Source organism: Haemaphysalis longicornis, unplaced genomic scaffold (genome assembly GCF_048455015.1).
Source record: "Haemaphysalis longicornis isolate Haplotype H1 unplaced genomic scaffold, Haemaphysalis longicornis Haplotype H1 scaffold_1, whole genome shotgun sequence".
In the NCBI taxonomy this organism is placed as follows: Eukaryota; Metazoa; Arthropoda; class Arachnida; order Ixodida; family Ixodidae; genus Haemaphysalis; species Haemaphysalis longicornis.
The window spans coordinates 355,626,655-355,641,307 of NW_027526203.1; the positions used below are offsets into that span (position 1 = coordinate 355,626,655).

At 47.2% G+C, this 14,653-nt stretch overlaps 2 protein-coding genes across 5 annotated transcripts in view; one reads left to right on the forward strand and one right to left on the reverse strand.

Moving 5' to 3' along the window:
• LOC144154941 (putative helicase mov-10-B.1) overlaps positions 1-1,380 on the reverse strand; it is a 79,297-nt gene extending 77,917 nt beyond the window's left edge. For both annotated transcript variants that reach the window (XM_077686086.1, XM_077686085.1), the window contains exon 1: positions 905-1,380. In XM_077686086.1, coding sequence (XP_077542212.1) covers positions 905-1,032 — 128 coding nt within the window. In that variant the 5' untranslated portion in view covers positions 1,033-1,380. The remainder of the gene's footprint in view (positions 1-904) is intronic.
• A 1,367-nt stretch (positions 1,381-2,747) lies between these two features.
• Positions 2,748-14,653, forward strand: part of LOC144154943 (putative helicase MOV-10) — a 42,351-nt gene continuing 30,445 nt past the window's right edge. Inside the window, exons 1-2 of one of the 3 annotated variants that reach the window (XM_077686087.1) lie at positions 2,749-3,040; positions 3,943-4,073. In XM_077686087.1, the coding sequence (XP_077542213.1) occupies positions 2,984-3,040; positions 3,943-4,073 (188 nt within the window). In that variant the 5' untranslated portion in view covers positions 2,749-2,983. Of the gene's footprint in view, positions 3,041-3,940; positions 4,074-14,653 lie in introns of those variants that run through there. The other 2 variants (XM_077686088.1, XM_077686089.1) reach the window with 2 other exon arrangements.

Genomic DNA, 14,653 nt, shown 5'->3' on the forward strand with positions numbered 1-14,653 from the left:
TGGCGGAGTTTGTGTGGGCCCCGGCTCCCACTGGCCTGCCAGTGAACTAGCTTGCCCACGATCTCACACTCCAAGCTGGCGTGAGCGTCGTTACCAGACACAGCACATCACCCTCCAGAGATCATCTAATCACGTTCAATGACACCAACAGCACCCCCCTCTCCCCCCCCCCCCCACATGCCCACACCTCAGCAAACCCATTATTGGCAACTCTTGCAAATGGGCTTTTTCCCCTACAGAGCTCGCCTACACCACATCCACCCCTCCTCATTCCTATCTCCCAACTGCCCCCAATGCGGCCAACATGCCACTCTGGAACACTCCATATGGGCTTGCCCTTACAATCCCTTCCCTAAAATCTCCAGCAGCGAGCTATGGAGAGAGGCTCCCTGCTGGAGATTTTAGGATGGGTAGATCTAGCCAAGTGATTTAAGAGGCCCTGGAACGCAGAGCTGCTGAAGTAGCGATCGGAATTCACCCAGCAGCCGCCAACCTTCAGCGACCGTGGCTCGAATGAAGTATTTCTCTCTCTCTCAGTGCGCGAAAAATCGTCGCATGGGCTCGTTCTTAGTTTGCGATTTGGGTCTTTGAAGGATTGACGATCGATTTGACGCACTATTAGTGAATGTTATAACGAACTTTTGATGTGAGAAAGCTTTCGCGCTTCAATCAAATGGAAGGGATGGTAAAAAAAAAATAGTTTTGGGCCGCTTGCCTCTGCGTCGCTTTGCCCTTCGTGAGTAGCGGCATGCTGATGACTTTTTTTTTTTTTCGGCTCTCGACATGCCCATAGGATTCCTGAACCAAGGAAAACGTGCATTTCTCACACCGGCCGCCGCTTCACAGATTTCAGCCCCTGATCTGACAGTAGCAGTGTCGCGCGTTCCATTCTTGATAGACTTACTCGTTCTCCCACAAGTGGTACTTGAGAAATTCAACGAAATGCCTCTTCGTTTTTAGATGTTTCTCCTCGGCTTCCTCGGTATCGCAGTGATAGTCACACAACTCGCAAGTATAGCCGGACTCAGCCATAGCAGCAGCTCGTGTCTTCAGAAACTTCGCAGCGGCGTACGTCGGCGGGAGTCAGGACGGCAGTCAGCAACTGTAACCGTTGTAGGCATGCTCATTGGAGAAGCGTCCGAGCGGGTGATAAAGGGTAGCGCTAGTGCCACTTAAGCGTTCCGTTTTGCGGGCTGCAACCACTGTCATTGATGCGAAGTCAGGCAGACATTTACACTAAACCTGCGAAACTGGGTAGGAAATCATGTAGGAAATGCGGCCGAGGCAGCGATACCGGCTTTTAATACCGGCCTGTCACCACAGCTGTCACACAGAACAGGGAGGATTTCACTGCTGTCACCGCTGTCACCATGCTTGCCCCCCAAAATAATCGATGATGATGATGATGGCGATGTTGGTGTCAGAGTTTTATAATGTATATTAGTATGACATGGTATGACTCAGTGCTCTGAGTATGGCTACAAGCGCGTTTCAATTGTTTCACTGAAACTTCCTTTCAAATAAAAGCTTCAACTAACCAACTTTTTTTTTTTTTGCCTGCTCAATGCAGCTCCAAGCAGCTACGCATTTTATTTGTCCATCGAACGTCTATGACGGGAGCAGTTTTGGGTTGCGCTGCTTAGAGCAGGAAAAAAAAAAGAGGGACCTATCACTACAGTGAACTAGAAATCAGTGAAACAATTGAAACGCGCTTCGGCCCTTCGGCTAAGCGAGGAGCTGCTAACTAGAGCCACTAGATAAGCTACGCTTATCTAGTAGCTCTACTGCCAACATGGAGGAAAGAAAAGGTTCTTTTTCCTCCATGACTGCCAACCTTAGAGTTGAAACTCTATTGACTCAATGGGCCTCTTCGATTTACAGTCTCGGGCTCACCGCGGACTCCCCGAGAAGCAGCCCAACATTCGATTTTCCCGTGTATCCCTATGGCTTCGGGGAATCCTCGGACTACCCGCGGGCAGCCCGCGGGGAGCCAGAAGTGGAAACTCGAAGAGGCCCAATGCTGCCAACCATACAGTTACAATGTATGAACACGGCCGCTGGATCAAAGCGCACAAGGGCTTTGATCCAGCGGCCGTGGTATGAAACCGATTCTACCACAGGCCCACAGGACAGTGCGACGCAATTCAATGGGCGCACTGCAGAGGCCGGATACGTTCGGTCATCGGTAAAGGTAGTTGAGACGCAGCTGCCCAGACCAGAGTGCCTATTTTATTTGGGTTTATGCGTACTGGGAGTAATGCACAAACGTCTTCAAAAGCATTCTATTCGTTGTTTCCAAGTATGCCGTATGTCTTCATCTGTTGCTGGGCCGTCACCAGGCCCGTCAGCAAGCCCGGTCAGCAGGCTCGAAAAACACAGACCAGGCGACCCGGCAACGGGATGCGTTGGCGCTGAGCAGAACCCTAGGTCGACGCCAGGCCCACGTCGCGGCGCGTAAAAACCTTCGTTTTGCAGGCATCAATAAAGTTATACATAACCCACGGAGCAAGAATATATTTGCTCCGTGACCTAACCTAACTTTGCCTGAAAGTGTTCCACAGTTTTTCTATAAAGTACTATTCTTTCCTTTATGAAAGGCATTATACAGGAGCATATGCCTTTGTGTTACAGTGAACTATAGAATATTGTACAATTATCTTATCTGCAATATCATTAAGTGCCTAGAAGTATATTACAATATCGACAACGCGCTGAGTGGCGCTGCTGTAGAGACATAATAGCTCATGTTCTATGGCCAGTATGGCTCTTGGTTCTAGCAGTTCTAGCTCTTTGAATTGCAAATACGCCGCGGGCCGTCCGAAAGTGAAGTGTTGCATTTCTGGCAACTACGGAGCGCTCATGCGCCGGCAGTTAAGCAATGCCCAGATTCTGAAAGTGTGCGCTCAAATCACCCAAACAAAACGCATGACACGCATGAACGAGTGTGTTTTTGAACGTAGTGTTGCACCTACTGGTGTCTGTAATGGCGCTTCCTCCCTGCACCAGTATTCTTTCCTCCATGCCCTGCACCAATGCGAAGGTACCACATCTGAATTTATACGCTGCCTTTTTTCTTTTGATGATTTTTAGCCTGACGTAAGTTTTTCTCGTAAATCAGTGCGGTACTCGAGTTTGCTGTTTGTTGTGTTTCGGGTAAGGACCTTGGCGTTGACGCCCACCCACCCACCATTCTCTTACCCGGCGTCTCAGATTGTTTTTGTCGCTTTTGTGACTGCCTCACGAGAAGCAAGCGCGTACTAATGCACTCAGGCGTTGCATTCGTTTGATTCATTACCCACGCCGAGCCTCTAGGCCAGTGCATGCGGCCGAACGCGGCACGTACTGCACGTATCTGTGCTGCTCCTAGGGCCAGGAAATAGTGGTTGAGAACTGTAGTGTGCGAGTATGCCCAAACGCACAGCCACGTGTTTCGCCGACCGGTGGGACACTCTTGCCAGGCGCCTCACTTGGCAAAAGTGTCAGCACCGAGTGTCCGAGGCATTGCGAAAGGGGCAACGCCAAGTCTCGTCAACACCAAATCCTCTTGGTTGCGTTTTATTTCCCATTCCTAAGCAGCTCCTGGGCAATCCAAAACTGCTGCCGTCATAGAAATACTATGGACAAATAAAATACGTAGCTGCTTTGGAGCAGATCTGAGCAGTAGTCCGAAATGACAAATCAGAAAGACCTTTTATCTGCAGCCTGACCAAAGCAGTTTTTGGGCAGTCCAAAACTGCTCCCGCAATCGCAATAAAAAAAAAAAAAAGTCGCCGTTTGTTTTAAGAATCTGAACACGTGACATGGCTGTGTTCTTTGCATATGGTTTAGTTTCTAAAACTTCACAGATATGTGCGAGAGTCCATGGTCTACACATAAGTGTGGAACCATTAAATTTGACATTTAACACAGTGGCCTTACTCTCGCCTTTGTGTGTTGCTTTAGGGAGAAACCGCCAAGGATGCCTATACGTGCCATTTATGTGGCATCGAGTACCCCAGGCAACATTCTGAGACCCACTTAGACTCCAGAGAACACTTCATTGAGTTTTTGAAGTTCTGCCTGTGGGAGCACGAGTGAGTATTTTCGTCAGATGGTATCAGATGCCCGTAGAACCTTATACAAGTGCTCAATTATGCATTGTAGTAAATTATATTTGTTTTTCCTTTCCAAAACCACACTTTGACATGTTTACCAGCCTGGTTTGTGTACAGCCCCTTGAAATACTTGATTACCTTTGATTTAGCAAGTATTTTTCAAACCTTTTTTGTCCCGAGATACAAATTGTAATCCTTGAGAATGTGGGGCAAATGCAGTTCACGGATGAAATCCATCTCAATTTTGCTAGTGAAACTATAGCTTGTAAAGGCAAGGAATAAAGTGGCATTAGGGGAAGGGGGGGGGGGGGGAATCGGGGCACAGTGTTTATTATTAAAAAAAAGCTCATTAAAAAAAACAGTGAGCAGAGGACTCCTCACCCTCACAAAAGACCTACCCCCAGATGCTCCCAAGCTACCACACCTACAAGAGCCCTGGCTCGATGTGCTCCTCAAGTTTACACAACCCCTCTCCCAAAAGTGCCATCAGTAGGAGCAGCAGCTGCCCTTACTGGCGGAACCGGGGACTTTGTGTTCATGGCAGCTACCTGGGACCCCATCACACACAGAGCCAGGCTGGCTGCGATATCCCCGATCGGCACCTGCAAATAGATACGCGAGTATGACCACCAACCCAGCCTACGGCAAACTGAACTGTTCGCCATCCTGTGCGCAGTAGACGAGGTTTGTCGGGAGACCCGTTGGAGACTGAGGCAGATGGGGGAAGAGGGTGGTCATATACACGGACGGTAGCAAGGCTATAAAAATCCTTAGCCGCACCCCTAGAACTGGTACGCTTGCTCATGGTATCAAAATGGAAAGCACGGAGCTGTACAGGCACTACGGAGTGGAGGTGAAGGTGGACTGGGTACCAGGTCATGCTGGTGGCATGGGTGATGGAACCGCACAGGAGTTGGCGAGCGAGCATAGGGTCGACCGCTCCATTCTGGCGACAGACTATGCCCGCACCAGACGACCCTGACCTAGCAGCGAAAATTTTGGCAGCCAAGAAGGAAAGGTGCACTCTTTCGCAGCACATCCCCACCGTCGACGACCCATGTTCACTGCCAGAACTACTGCCACGGGGGGCTCAGGTCCTCATCCACAAGGCACATGCAAGGGCCACACTGACGGAAGATGTGCTGGCAAAATGGTGGGCTCACCAAAGCTGTAGACCTGGGGCTACCACCACCGACGGTGACAACGACGACCAGGAACAGGACCCCATAGTGAGCTGCGGAATAATCCACTTTCTAAATTGTAAGGCTCTGTGTTGTTTAAACATGTAGTCAAGTTATTCCTACTTTATTTATTAACTTTTTGGGGTTTCCGCAGAGGCGGTGTGTACCGCAGACAACATCAAGGCGCCCGCTGGCGTTCACTCCAACAAAGGACTGCCGGGTGCGGGGAGATAATTTTCCTTGAAGTTAAGCTGCTTCCCCAGGGTCATGGTCAGCGACGGCCCGTTTGGCTGTCTGGACACGCGGCAGAAGAATAGGCCTAAGAATAATGAATGCCGGTCGGCGGAATTGTGCATGTTTTGAGCCACAGTCAGGAGTGGTTCCACGTGCACCATGGAAGTGTGCCCAACAGTGAACCACATGCTGTGGGAGTGTCCTTCCTACCAGGACCTCCATGCCCAGTGCCTGTCGCCACACATCACCACCCTGCACCAATAGACCTTCCCCAACAACAACAGCCGCGACTCACTGCTCTCCCTTCTGGGCTGTTGCTCACGGGGCAGGCATTGATCGTCACATGTGAATGTGCGCATTTACTGCCCCTATTAGGCCGAAGAGCCATTCCACAATAAAGACTTTTCACTCATTCATTCAGTTTACAACCACACGAATGTTTTCATGTGTGGGAATTTGGTATCTTTATTTTTTGCAACCTATTCTGAGCTGGGTTATTTTGATGGAGCTGGGGGCTTTTGCATTTGTTTTTAAATCAATCATTCGTGCCATTATATGTGTGATTAATCTTGATATACAGGGTGTTGCGACGATAATTGGAACACTTAAAAAATTTTTACTGAGCGAACCGCTGCTCTGTTTGCGCTCAAACTTGCCACGAAGGTCGCAATTTATGGTCTATTTTGTTTGATACCGGGAGCAACGATTGTACCTACCTGTGTATTCTGAAAATAAATAAAAATGATTTTCGCCTATGGGAAAATGGCGGCTGATTTGGACGTGCGAGCCAGCGCAAGTTGATATTGGAACGACGAAACTACCTGCAGGGTGAAACGCATGTTTGGGATTCACGTACGGAGCCAAATGGTGCAGCAGACGATCGGAAAATGCACCTAGAAATGAGCTAAGAGACGATCAGAAAACCCGGTTTTCGGGCTCGCACGTCCAAATCGCCGCCATTTTCCCATAGGCGAAAATAGTTTTTATTTATTTTCAGGATAAACAGGCAAGTACCGTCGTTGTTCCTGGTGTCAAACAAATTTACCACAAAATGTGACCTTCGTGTGAAGTTTGAGCGCAAACAGAGCGGCGGTTCACTCTGGAAAAAATTTTAAAGTGTTCCAATTACCGTTGCAAAACACTGTATAATTCACTCTATAAATTCTTCTGAGGCTATTACACGGTAAGAAACAACTTTGTGCCTGCTTTGAGTCAGTGTAGCAAGTATTAATTTAGTGGCTGAGGCACAGCGTTTCTTGTCACGGCCCTGTCCACATAAGGACTGAAACAGTTTGATAATAGCAACATCAAATGGGCAGTTTCGGTGTGTACCACTCAAACCGCAGATGCTGTTTCTCATCGCAGTCATGGTGACCATTTTTCTGATGGAGGCAAAAAATGAAGAAGCTTGTGTGTCAACATTTTAGTGCACAGTAAAGATCCCCGGGTGGTCTAAATTAACCCTTACCCCTCCGTTTTGGTGGCCTCGTGACCCAGGTACAACTTAGTGTGTAACCGCCCTCCTAAAAAAATAGACCACTCGAACAACAATCTTAAATGACGTCTACAAAGGTCTCTCCAAGTGCCAAACAATAGGGTGCACCTGCAGGCTCCTCTTTGTGGAATATCGTTGGGTTCCTAAGGGTGACCTGGCCGGCTCTCCGGTGTAGGCTACTACGCTGCTAGCTCCTGGTGCATCAACCACGTGGGCCGCTGTATTCACGGCAGCCTGGTGAGGTACACCGATACAAGAACACGGTAGACAGTAGGGCTGGAACACAGCCATTTATTTGTGATCTCCCAAAGCGTGCGAGCACAAAGTACGATGGGGTTTACAAATCATGCCATCCGGTTGTGATCGTAACAGAAAGCACTGATGGCACACAACAAAACGGTCCCCACCTGAAATGCATGTTCTGCCGCACTCTTCGTCGTGCTCCGCTGATTTGTCCCAGACTGGACCTCGAATCTGACTCCTACTCCTCGCAATGCCTGTCCCTTCTCGCGTGAGGGCACGTTCACGAAGCAAGCGTGTGGAGCGGTGGTGCCATTACTCGGGGCACTGCTGAACTAGCGGTGCCGTATGATGTCACATTCTCGGGTCTCACTGCATCACTTCCTTAAGCACGCACCGACTCGGAATCGCGGGTCTCTACGATTCCCACAACTTCTAAAGTTGTGCAAATTCACTATGTAACATCTCAAAACAACCAAATACTATTGAAAGGAGCCATGAAGAGAAAACACAAGTTTGGTTCATTCAAAAGATTGTCTCGTTAGAATCATACTGACACCACTTTTAACGTAAACTTCGCTCAAATAAGCTACATAATTAGGAAAAACGGGAATGGTCATGCGACCCACCAGCTCATTTCCCGCAACAGAACCTATGATGTCACATGAGCTAAGCTCTGCGATTGGCGGAGGCTGGCAGAAGCAGACGCAAATTAGGTAGAGCTTACAAACTAGACGAACGAGCGATTTGCGCTTAAATTTAGGGCACATTCTTTGCAAAGCAATAAGAATGATGGAACAAACAGTGGAAGTTACGAAAGCACATGTAAACATAGAAGTACTGATGCGTTCTGCTGTTCGAACTGCGCACAGCATGCTTGGTTTAGCTGCACAGCACTGCGGGGCTTGGGGTTGTCGCAGACGACACTGGCCGATTGACGCAAGCAACGGTGTCTTACGTGATCCCATTTGTCGAGCGAGCACTGTTTCAGGGAACGAATATTTTCTCCCAGAACAAAAACAAGCCAGGTTTAAATGCGGGCAAAAACAAACCAAACGCTTGCCACGATATGGTGGCACCATCTAGGTTATGGAACGTAAAGAAACGCGGGAACAAACCAACACCGCTGTACAGGGTGGAGACAACCTTTGAACGGTCCCGTGCCGCCGCAATTGGGCCAACGGGCTCAACGCGTTATTCTTTTTGTTTCCCACGAGACCTAGCAACGCGAAACAGACAATATGATTCAAACTTCTTCAGTAAACCGCTTTGCGGCGATAATTTTAGTGCGGTTTTGACACAATGACTTGCTTCGGCGGCGAGTGAGCAACCGAAAATGGCGGCGCCAGCGTATACGTGTTCTCTACCCTGTACGGCGGATGCGTGAATGAAGGTACTCTAGGCTGCAGAGCGGTCGGTTCCTGTGATGTCATTTGGGACCACGAAAACGCACGATTGAGCGGGAAAATCAAAATTTTAACCTAAATTGTTTAATTTCTCAGTGAATAAAGCACCGTTTGTATCCGGACAAGCGCTGGGGGCACTGTAAAACACGAAATCTTTCGAATAAAACCAACTTGCATTTTCTCTTCATGGCTCCTTGGAGCACCATCCTCGTCTGCGACATCCTTACCATACACACTTTTTTTTTAATTCTAAAGTTTAATTGCCCGGCAGCACTTTTGTGACCCCTTATCTGGAAGACCTTTATGCTTCCTGCCTTCTTCCTATGAAAATATTTGCTTTTTTTTTCTCGCAAACTTGAAGCAATATTGTCTGTTGAGAGGAGAAGGAAGATGGCTTTACCTCTTAGACAGAGCAGCAATAATAGCTCACAAGTCAGTTCCCACCCAAACCGTAATGCTTCTACAAGCCTTTGGTGTGCAAGCAATTATTTCTTGCAGGTAGATTAGTCTTCTCTTCAAAGAATCCTGTAGTGTATCTCTTTTTCAGCATATATAGCTTGAGGTGTTTATTGACGACCAGTGTAAGGCGTTGATAGGTCCCATGTGTTCCCAGGTCTGGAAATCAACAATCTCTCTGCAACCTGCAGAAAAAATTTGCCTTCTGATATTTGCTAATTAATTTCTGCTTAGTAATTGATTTATAATTTATTATTAATTTGCTCATTTGCTTATTATTCTAATATTTGCTTACGAAACTCTGATAGCATTCCACAGTAAAGCTGCTACAAACATTTTTTCATTGACATTGCACCTCCTTGGGCTGATGGCATTGCACTTGTTCAAACCAGTCGGGCGAAGATAAGAGAGGGAGGAGGCTGCTGTTCCGAGCTGCTGCGACTTTTTCCTTTACTACTTCTTCATCCTCTTTTTCTTTATTATCTCCCCCCCTCCCTTCTCCAGGAAGATGCAGGCCCAATCCCACGAACCCCTTTTTAAACATCCTTCCCCCTGGGAAGATGCAGGCCACATCTGCAGAAATTGTAGTGTCCAGACCCCCCAATGACCCTAGGTGTACTGATAATCCACATCCATTTCCATCATGAAGTCCGTGTCATCGATAAGGTTGACCAGTTCCATAGCTGCCTTGTTATCCAACTTTTCCTCTGAGACCAACTTGTGTCAATGAATGAAGACCTTCTTGTACAACCTTCGACAGGACAGTCATATGCTTAGGGCAGAGGCATCGGTTGATATATCTCGCGGCTGGGTTCAGCGTTTTCTTTCCCAGGAGAAAATGTAGCTGGTCCCAGTTGGTTTATGGTTAAATTACCAGCTGGGGCCAGCTAAGACCAGCTGGGCCCAGTTGGGAATTGAACCATAAACCAGCTGGGACCAGCTACCATTTTCTCTTGGGTTCTGGCGTGCTTCCATGAAGGCGATAGCAGTTCTGAAGACGGATGCCTTCTCTCGCCAGACTTTTTTGTCACATGATGGCATTTCTTGTTGCACTTTGGTGGTGTCTTGGTGTCAAAGCGCTCTTCCGAGTTGAATGTGTCATTGTGTGTAGAGTCTGCCTTGACTCTCTTGGCGGAATGCGATACGACCTCATCTGCTTGACTATGTTCTTTTCTGTGTTCACCTTTCATCAGGGAGCGTTCAAAGTACCGTATTTCCAAACACACCTGGTCATCACCTTGTTGCATTGCAATAGAGCGTGGGTAAACTGTGGTCGTCGTTCATGAGAATGTGAAGCCAGATGCTTTGCAAGAACCTGCGGTTTCCTGTTGGGCAGCTGTAATGTTTGTCCATGTGATCGGGGTGATGATTTCGCAAAGGGATGAACTGACGGAACAGTGGGCTTCTGCAGACTTTGACATGTCCATTGCAAGTTTTTTGATGTGGTCAGAGGAATTCACTGAAATGTCTGTGGGGCTGTTTGATTGTCTGTCTTCGTCCGAACCATTCTGTATCTCTGACAGTGTTTCAAGTCCTCCTCATGGCTAAAAGGTGTCCTGGAAGGCAAACGAGGGGTCGTCGTCGTTTGATGTGGTGTCTCCTTTATGTTGTCTGGCTGGTTTCTTAGTGACCACTTCAAATGTTGCTTTGTTTTTCGGAGAAATAGGCGTCTCCACCATCTCATTCTAGGTGTTTACCGAGGTTTCAGGCTTGACAGAGGATTCCCGGTGCAATTTTTGCCGAGTGGTGGTTAATTGGAAGTCCGCACTCTGCTTGCCAAGGCAACCCTCTGGCTGAGCCGTAACAACACTTTCCTCGGTGGCGGAGACTGTCAAATTGGCTGGGGTGCGCAGGTCGAGTAATATCAATGACAGTACAGCGATAAGCTCCGTCTCAATCATTGGTTAGTCTCACCTTCTGTTCCTGTAAATCTGGCGTAAAGCTGGGGCTTTGGGACTCGTTCTTCAGCTCAAACATGCTTGAGGTTATTGCGTCTTTCTTTATTTAGATCCAGCTTTGACACTCACTGAATCAGTCCATGAGGTCATAATCAATGGCGGTCCTTCATTTGTGTCACTAATATTTTCCTCTACGTGTTCCGTTCGGGCTGAGAAGTTGGTTGCGTTGCGATAAGAGTTGGCGTAGTTGACAAGAGAGTTGACCTACCATTCGTGCTTAGAAAGTCCGGACATTCCCGCAGGGGATTTCGGCACCAAATGTTGAAACCAGTCGGGTGAAGAGAAGAGAGACAGGAGGCCGCCGTTCTGAGCTACTGCTACTTCTCCTTCTTTGACTACTACTTCAGCCTCTTTTTCTACAGCACTTCAAGGAAGAAGTCCACCAAAATGTATACAAATTCTGTGGGTTACCACAGAGGTGGCCTTGCTCTTGGGGACTTCCAAAGTGGTTGAAGGGAGACTCACCTGGTCACATTACTATGGGGCTTACTAATCCATGACCCACAAGCTTGAAAAGCAACGTGTACCGATGCGAAAAGTTTTATGGATACATTAAAATGTTCCTAACAGCCTAGCTTGCTTCTTTTAGAGATAGACCTCTTCTTTACTGACAATAAAAATAATCAAGAAATGCATTTTGGTTTATCCAGTTTTCACTAGATGGCTCTAGTTGTCGATCGAGCTAGCGAGAGTTGCATTTTTTTGTTTCAGTGCAGAAGTGACATATCTGTAAAATAAGCGAACTAGACCGTTGTGAACATTTTTATGTATTTGTAAAGCTTTTCATATTGGTGCACCACGTTTTTTAAGTGCATGGGTCATGAAGTAGCAAGTCCCATAGGAATGTTAACAGGTGAGTCCCCCTTAAACTGAAATATTTCTCCTGTTCAACATGCCTGACTTACATCTGACTTGCATTGCAAGAGCATGCTCGGAGAATGCCATGATTAAAACCAGAAGCTTGGGGTAGTTACGGGGAAAAAAAAAAGAATTGCTGACATTACTATACTCCCTAATGCGAAATTCGGGCACAGCACGAACTGCAGTCTTCTCGGTCATGGCGCATATCTGCTGTGTCTCAGAAAGTGATTGCGTGATCAGAGACCACACGGCGATGTGCGCTACTCTGCCGTTATCTCGCAGTGTGTCGCTGCTGCCGAGCATTTTGTTGCTAATAGTGATAGAACCTCCCACCCAAATGCCGCGTGGTTCAGATGAGCCATAAACCGAGGGGGAGCGTCTGGCAGAAGTGTGCAGGGGAGGCAGGGAGAGAGATGACCCCATAGCAGCGCATGTGGCATGCATGCGGGTGTCTCATGAGCATCTCATGCGGGCTCAGCATACTGCCCTCCTCCTCACACTTTCTCCACACTTTCCTCTGCCGTTTTCTTTCCGTCTTGCACGCTCGGTTACGATATTGCTTCCACCACTACCAAACCACAGCAGCAGCTGCCAAAGTGCTCTGCACTAAAAACACAAAAAGAGAGTTCTCTTCCTTTTTTTATATAAGCACAACATAGTCTACACAAAAAAAAAATGATTAAGCACGATTTCACCAGCATCATCATTTGGGTGCTGGATGATTGCACTGTGCCAGTGGTAACGATGGTAATTTGCATCCGTTGTCGTGATGGCGGGTGCCATGATCTCTCCTTCGTTTGAGATACGGGCCAGTTAAAAACAGTATGCATCCCAGTCACGTCAATGGCATGCAAGCACCTGCTAAGTGAGGCTAGAATGACTGTGAGCAAGCGCATGTAGTGCGTGCTGCTGCTGGAAAATGGGAAAAAACCTGCTTGCACCTCCGATGGGATTAATCCTTATGAATTAGTGATAAACATCATCAACACCGTTTCAGACATTTATTTTGAAATTTTGCATATGTATCTGCTGTTTTATATATAAAAGCATGCAGGCAGGAGTATTTTCAAACCTGGGGCAGCAACATTTTTTTTGCACGATGGATGCCATAGCTTCTAACTTAAAGGGGCCATGCAGATAAAATAAAAGTTTGGTTCATTCAAAAGAACTTAAAGGGGCCATGCAGATAAAATAAAAGTTTGGTTCATTCAAAAGATTGCCTTGTTGGAATCATACTGACACCATTTCTAACATAAAATTTGCTCAAATAAGCTATATAATTGCGAAAAATGGTACGGCCATGCGACTCACTAGCTCATTTCCTGCGCTAGAACATATGACATAATATGCACAGCCATACAATTGGCTGAGGCCGGCAAAAGCAAATGCAAGTTAGGCAGGTCTTGTAAGCTTGCCGAATGAGCTGGTTTCGCTTAAATGTAATGCATATTTATTTTATAGCCGTAACAATGGTGGGGTAAACAATGGAGGTTACGAAAGTACACGTAAACATTGAAGTACCAGTGCATACTGCTGTTGATACTGTGCTCATTATGCGTGTTATAGCTGTACAGCAGTCCGGCGCTTTGGGGTTGTCTCACACGAGACTGGCCCATTGGCGTAAGCAACATTATCTTACGTGACCCTTGACAAGTTGAAGAAAGCCTTGACAGACAGCCATGCTCTGGCCTACTTTGACAGCAAGAAGTCAACCCATCTCACCGTGGATGCTGGCCCAGAAGGTTTAGGCGCCATACTGGCTCAGGGATATGGTGAAAACATCCAAATCGTAGGAGACAGACCCTGTGGAGTGATCCAGCACTAAAGCTCTACAAAAACTTGGAACCAGAACTTTCACTGTCACCAGATGGACTACTTGGATGTTTTCACCATCTCCCTGAGCCAGTGTGGTGCTTAGACCTTCTGGGCCAGCATCCACGGTGAGATGGGTTGACTTCTTGCTGTCAAAGTAGGCCAGAGCATGGCTGTCCGTCAAGGCTTTCTTCAACTTGTCAAGAGCCGCTTGGTGAGTCCCTAATATGCCTCAAGTCAGCTGAATGAAGCCCTTGGACTTGTATCCATTGTGTACAAAGTAGCATCTTCTCAGAACATCCAAAGTGCCCACCCCAGGTTGTTTGAAGGTCTAGGGAAGCTTCGAGGCATTGAAGTGAAGCTACATATCGACTAGTCGGTTCCACCAGTGTACAACACAACAACCCTGTTTGTCGAGCATATCCCGTGAATCACGAAATTATTATTATCTACTGTAACAAAAACACACCAGGTGCAGATACAGTCAAAAACTAAGCAAAGCGGACAGCGGTTCGGTGCAGTATGCTGGCGCCATCTAGGAGGACTAACGATAAACAAGGCTCCGTGTGCAGTCCACTGCAGACTAAACAGCGCACTAGTGTTTGCTTGAAGACCTGTCCTTGTTACATCATCGCATACATCACGAAACACACTATTTGGTGGGAGAATCAAAATTTTAACTTCAATTTAATTATTTCTCAGTGAATAAAGCATCGTTTGCTGCTGGACAAGCGCTGGGGGCGTGAAAACTTTTGGGTAGAACAAACGTGTATTTTGTCTGCATGGCCCCTTTAATGCCGTTGATTACCTTATACCCTCCCTCCAACAAGTATCATACTCGAAGTGTGTAGCTTTGTTCTTCATTTCAGTTGTTGTGCCTATGAACCGAACCAACCAATTAATCAATCAACTAATT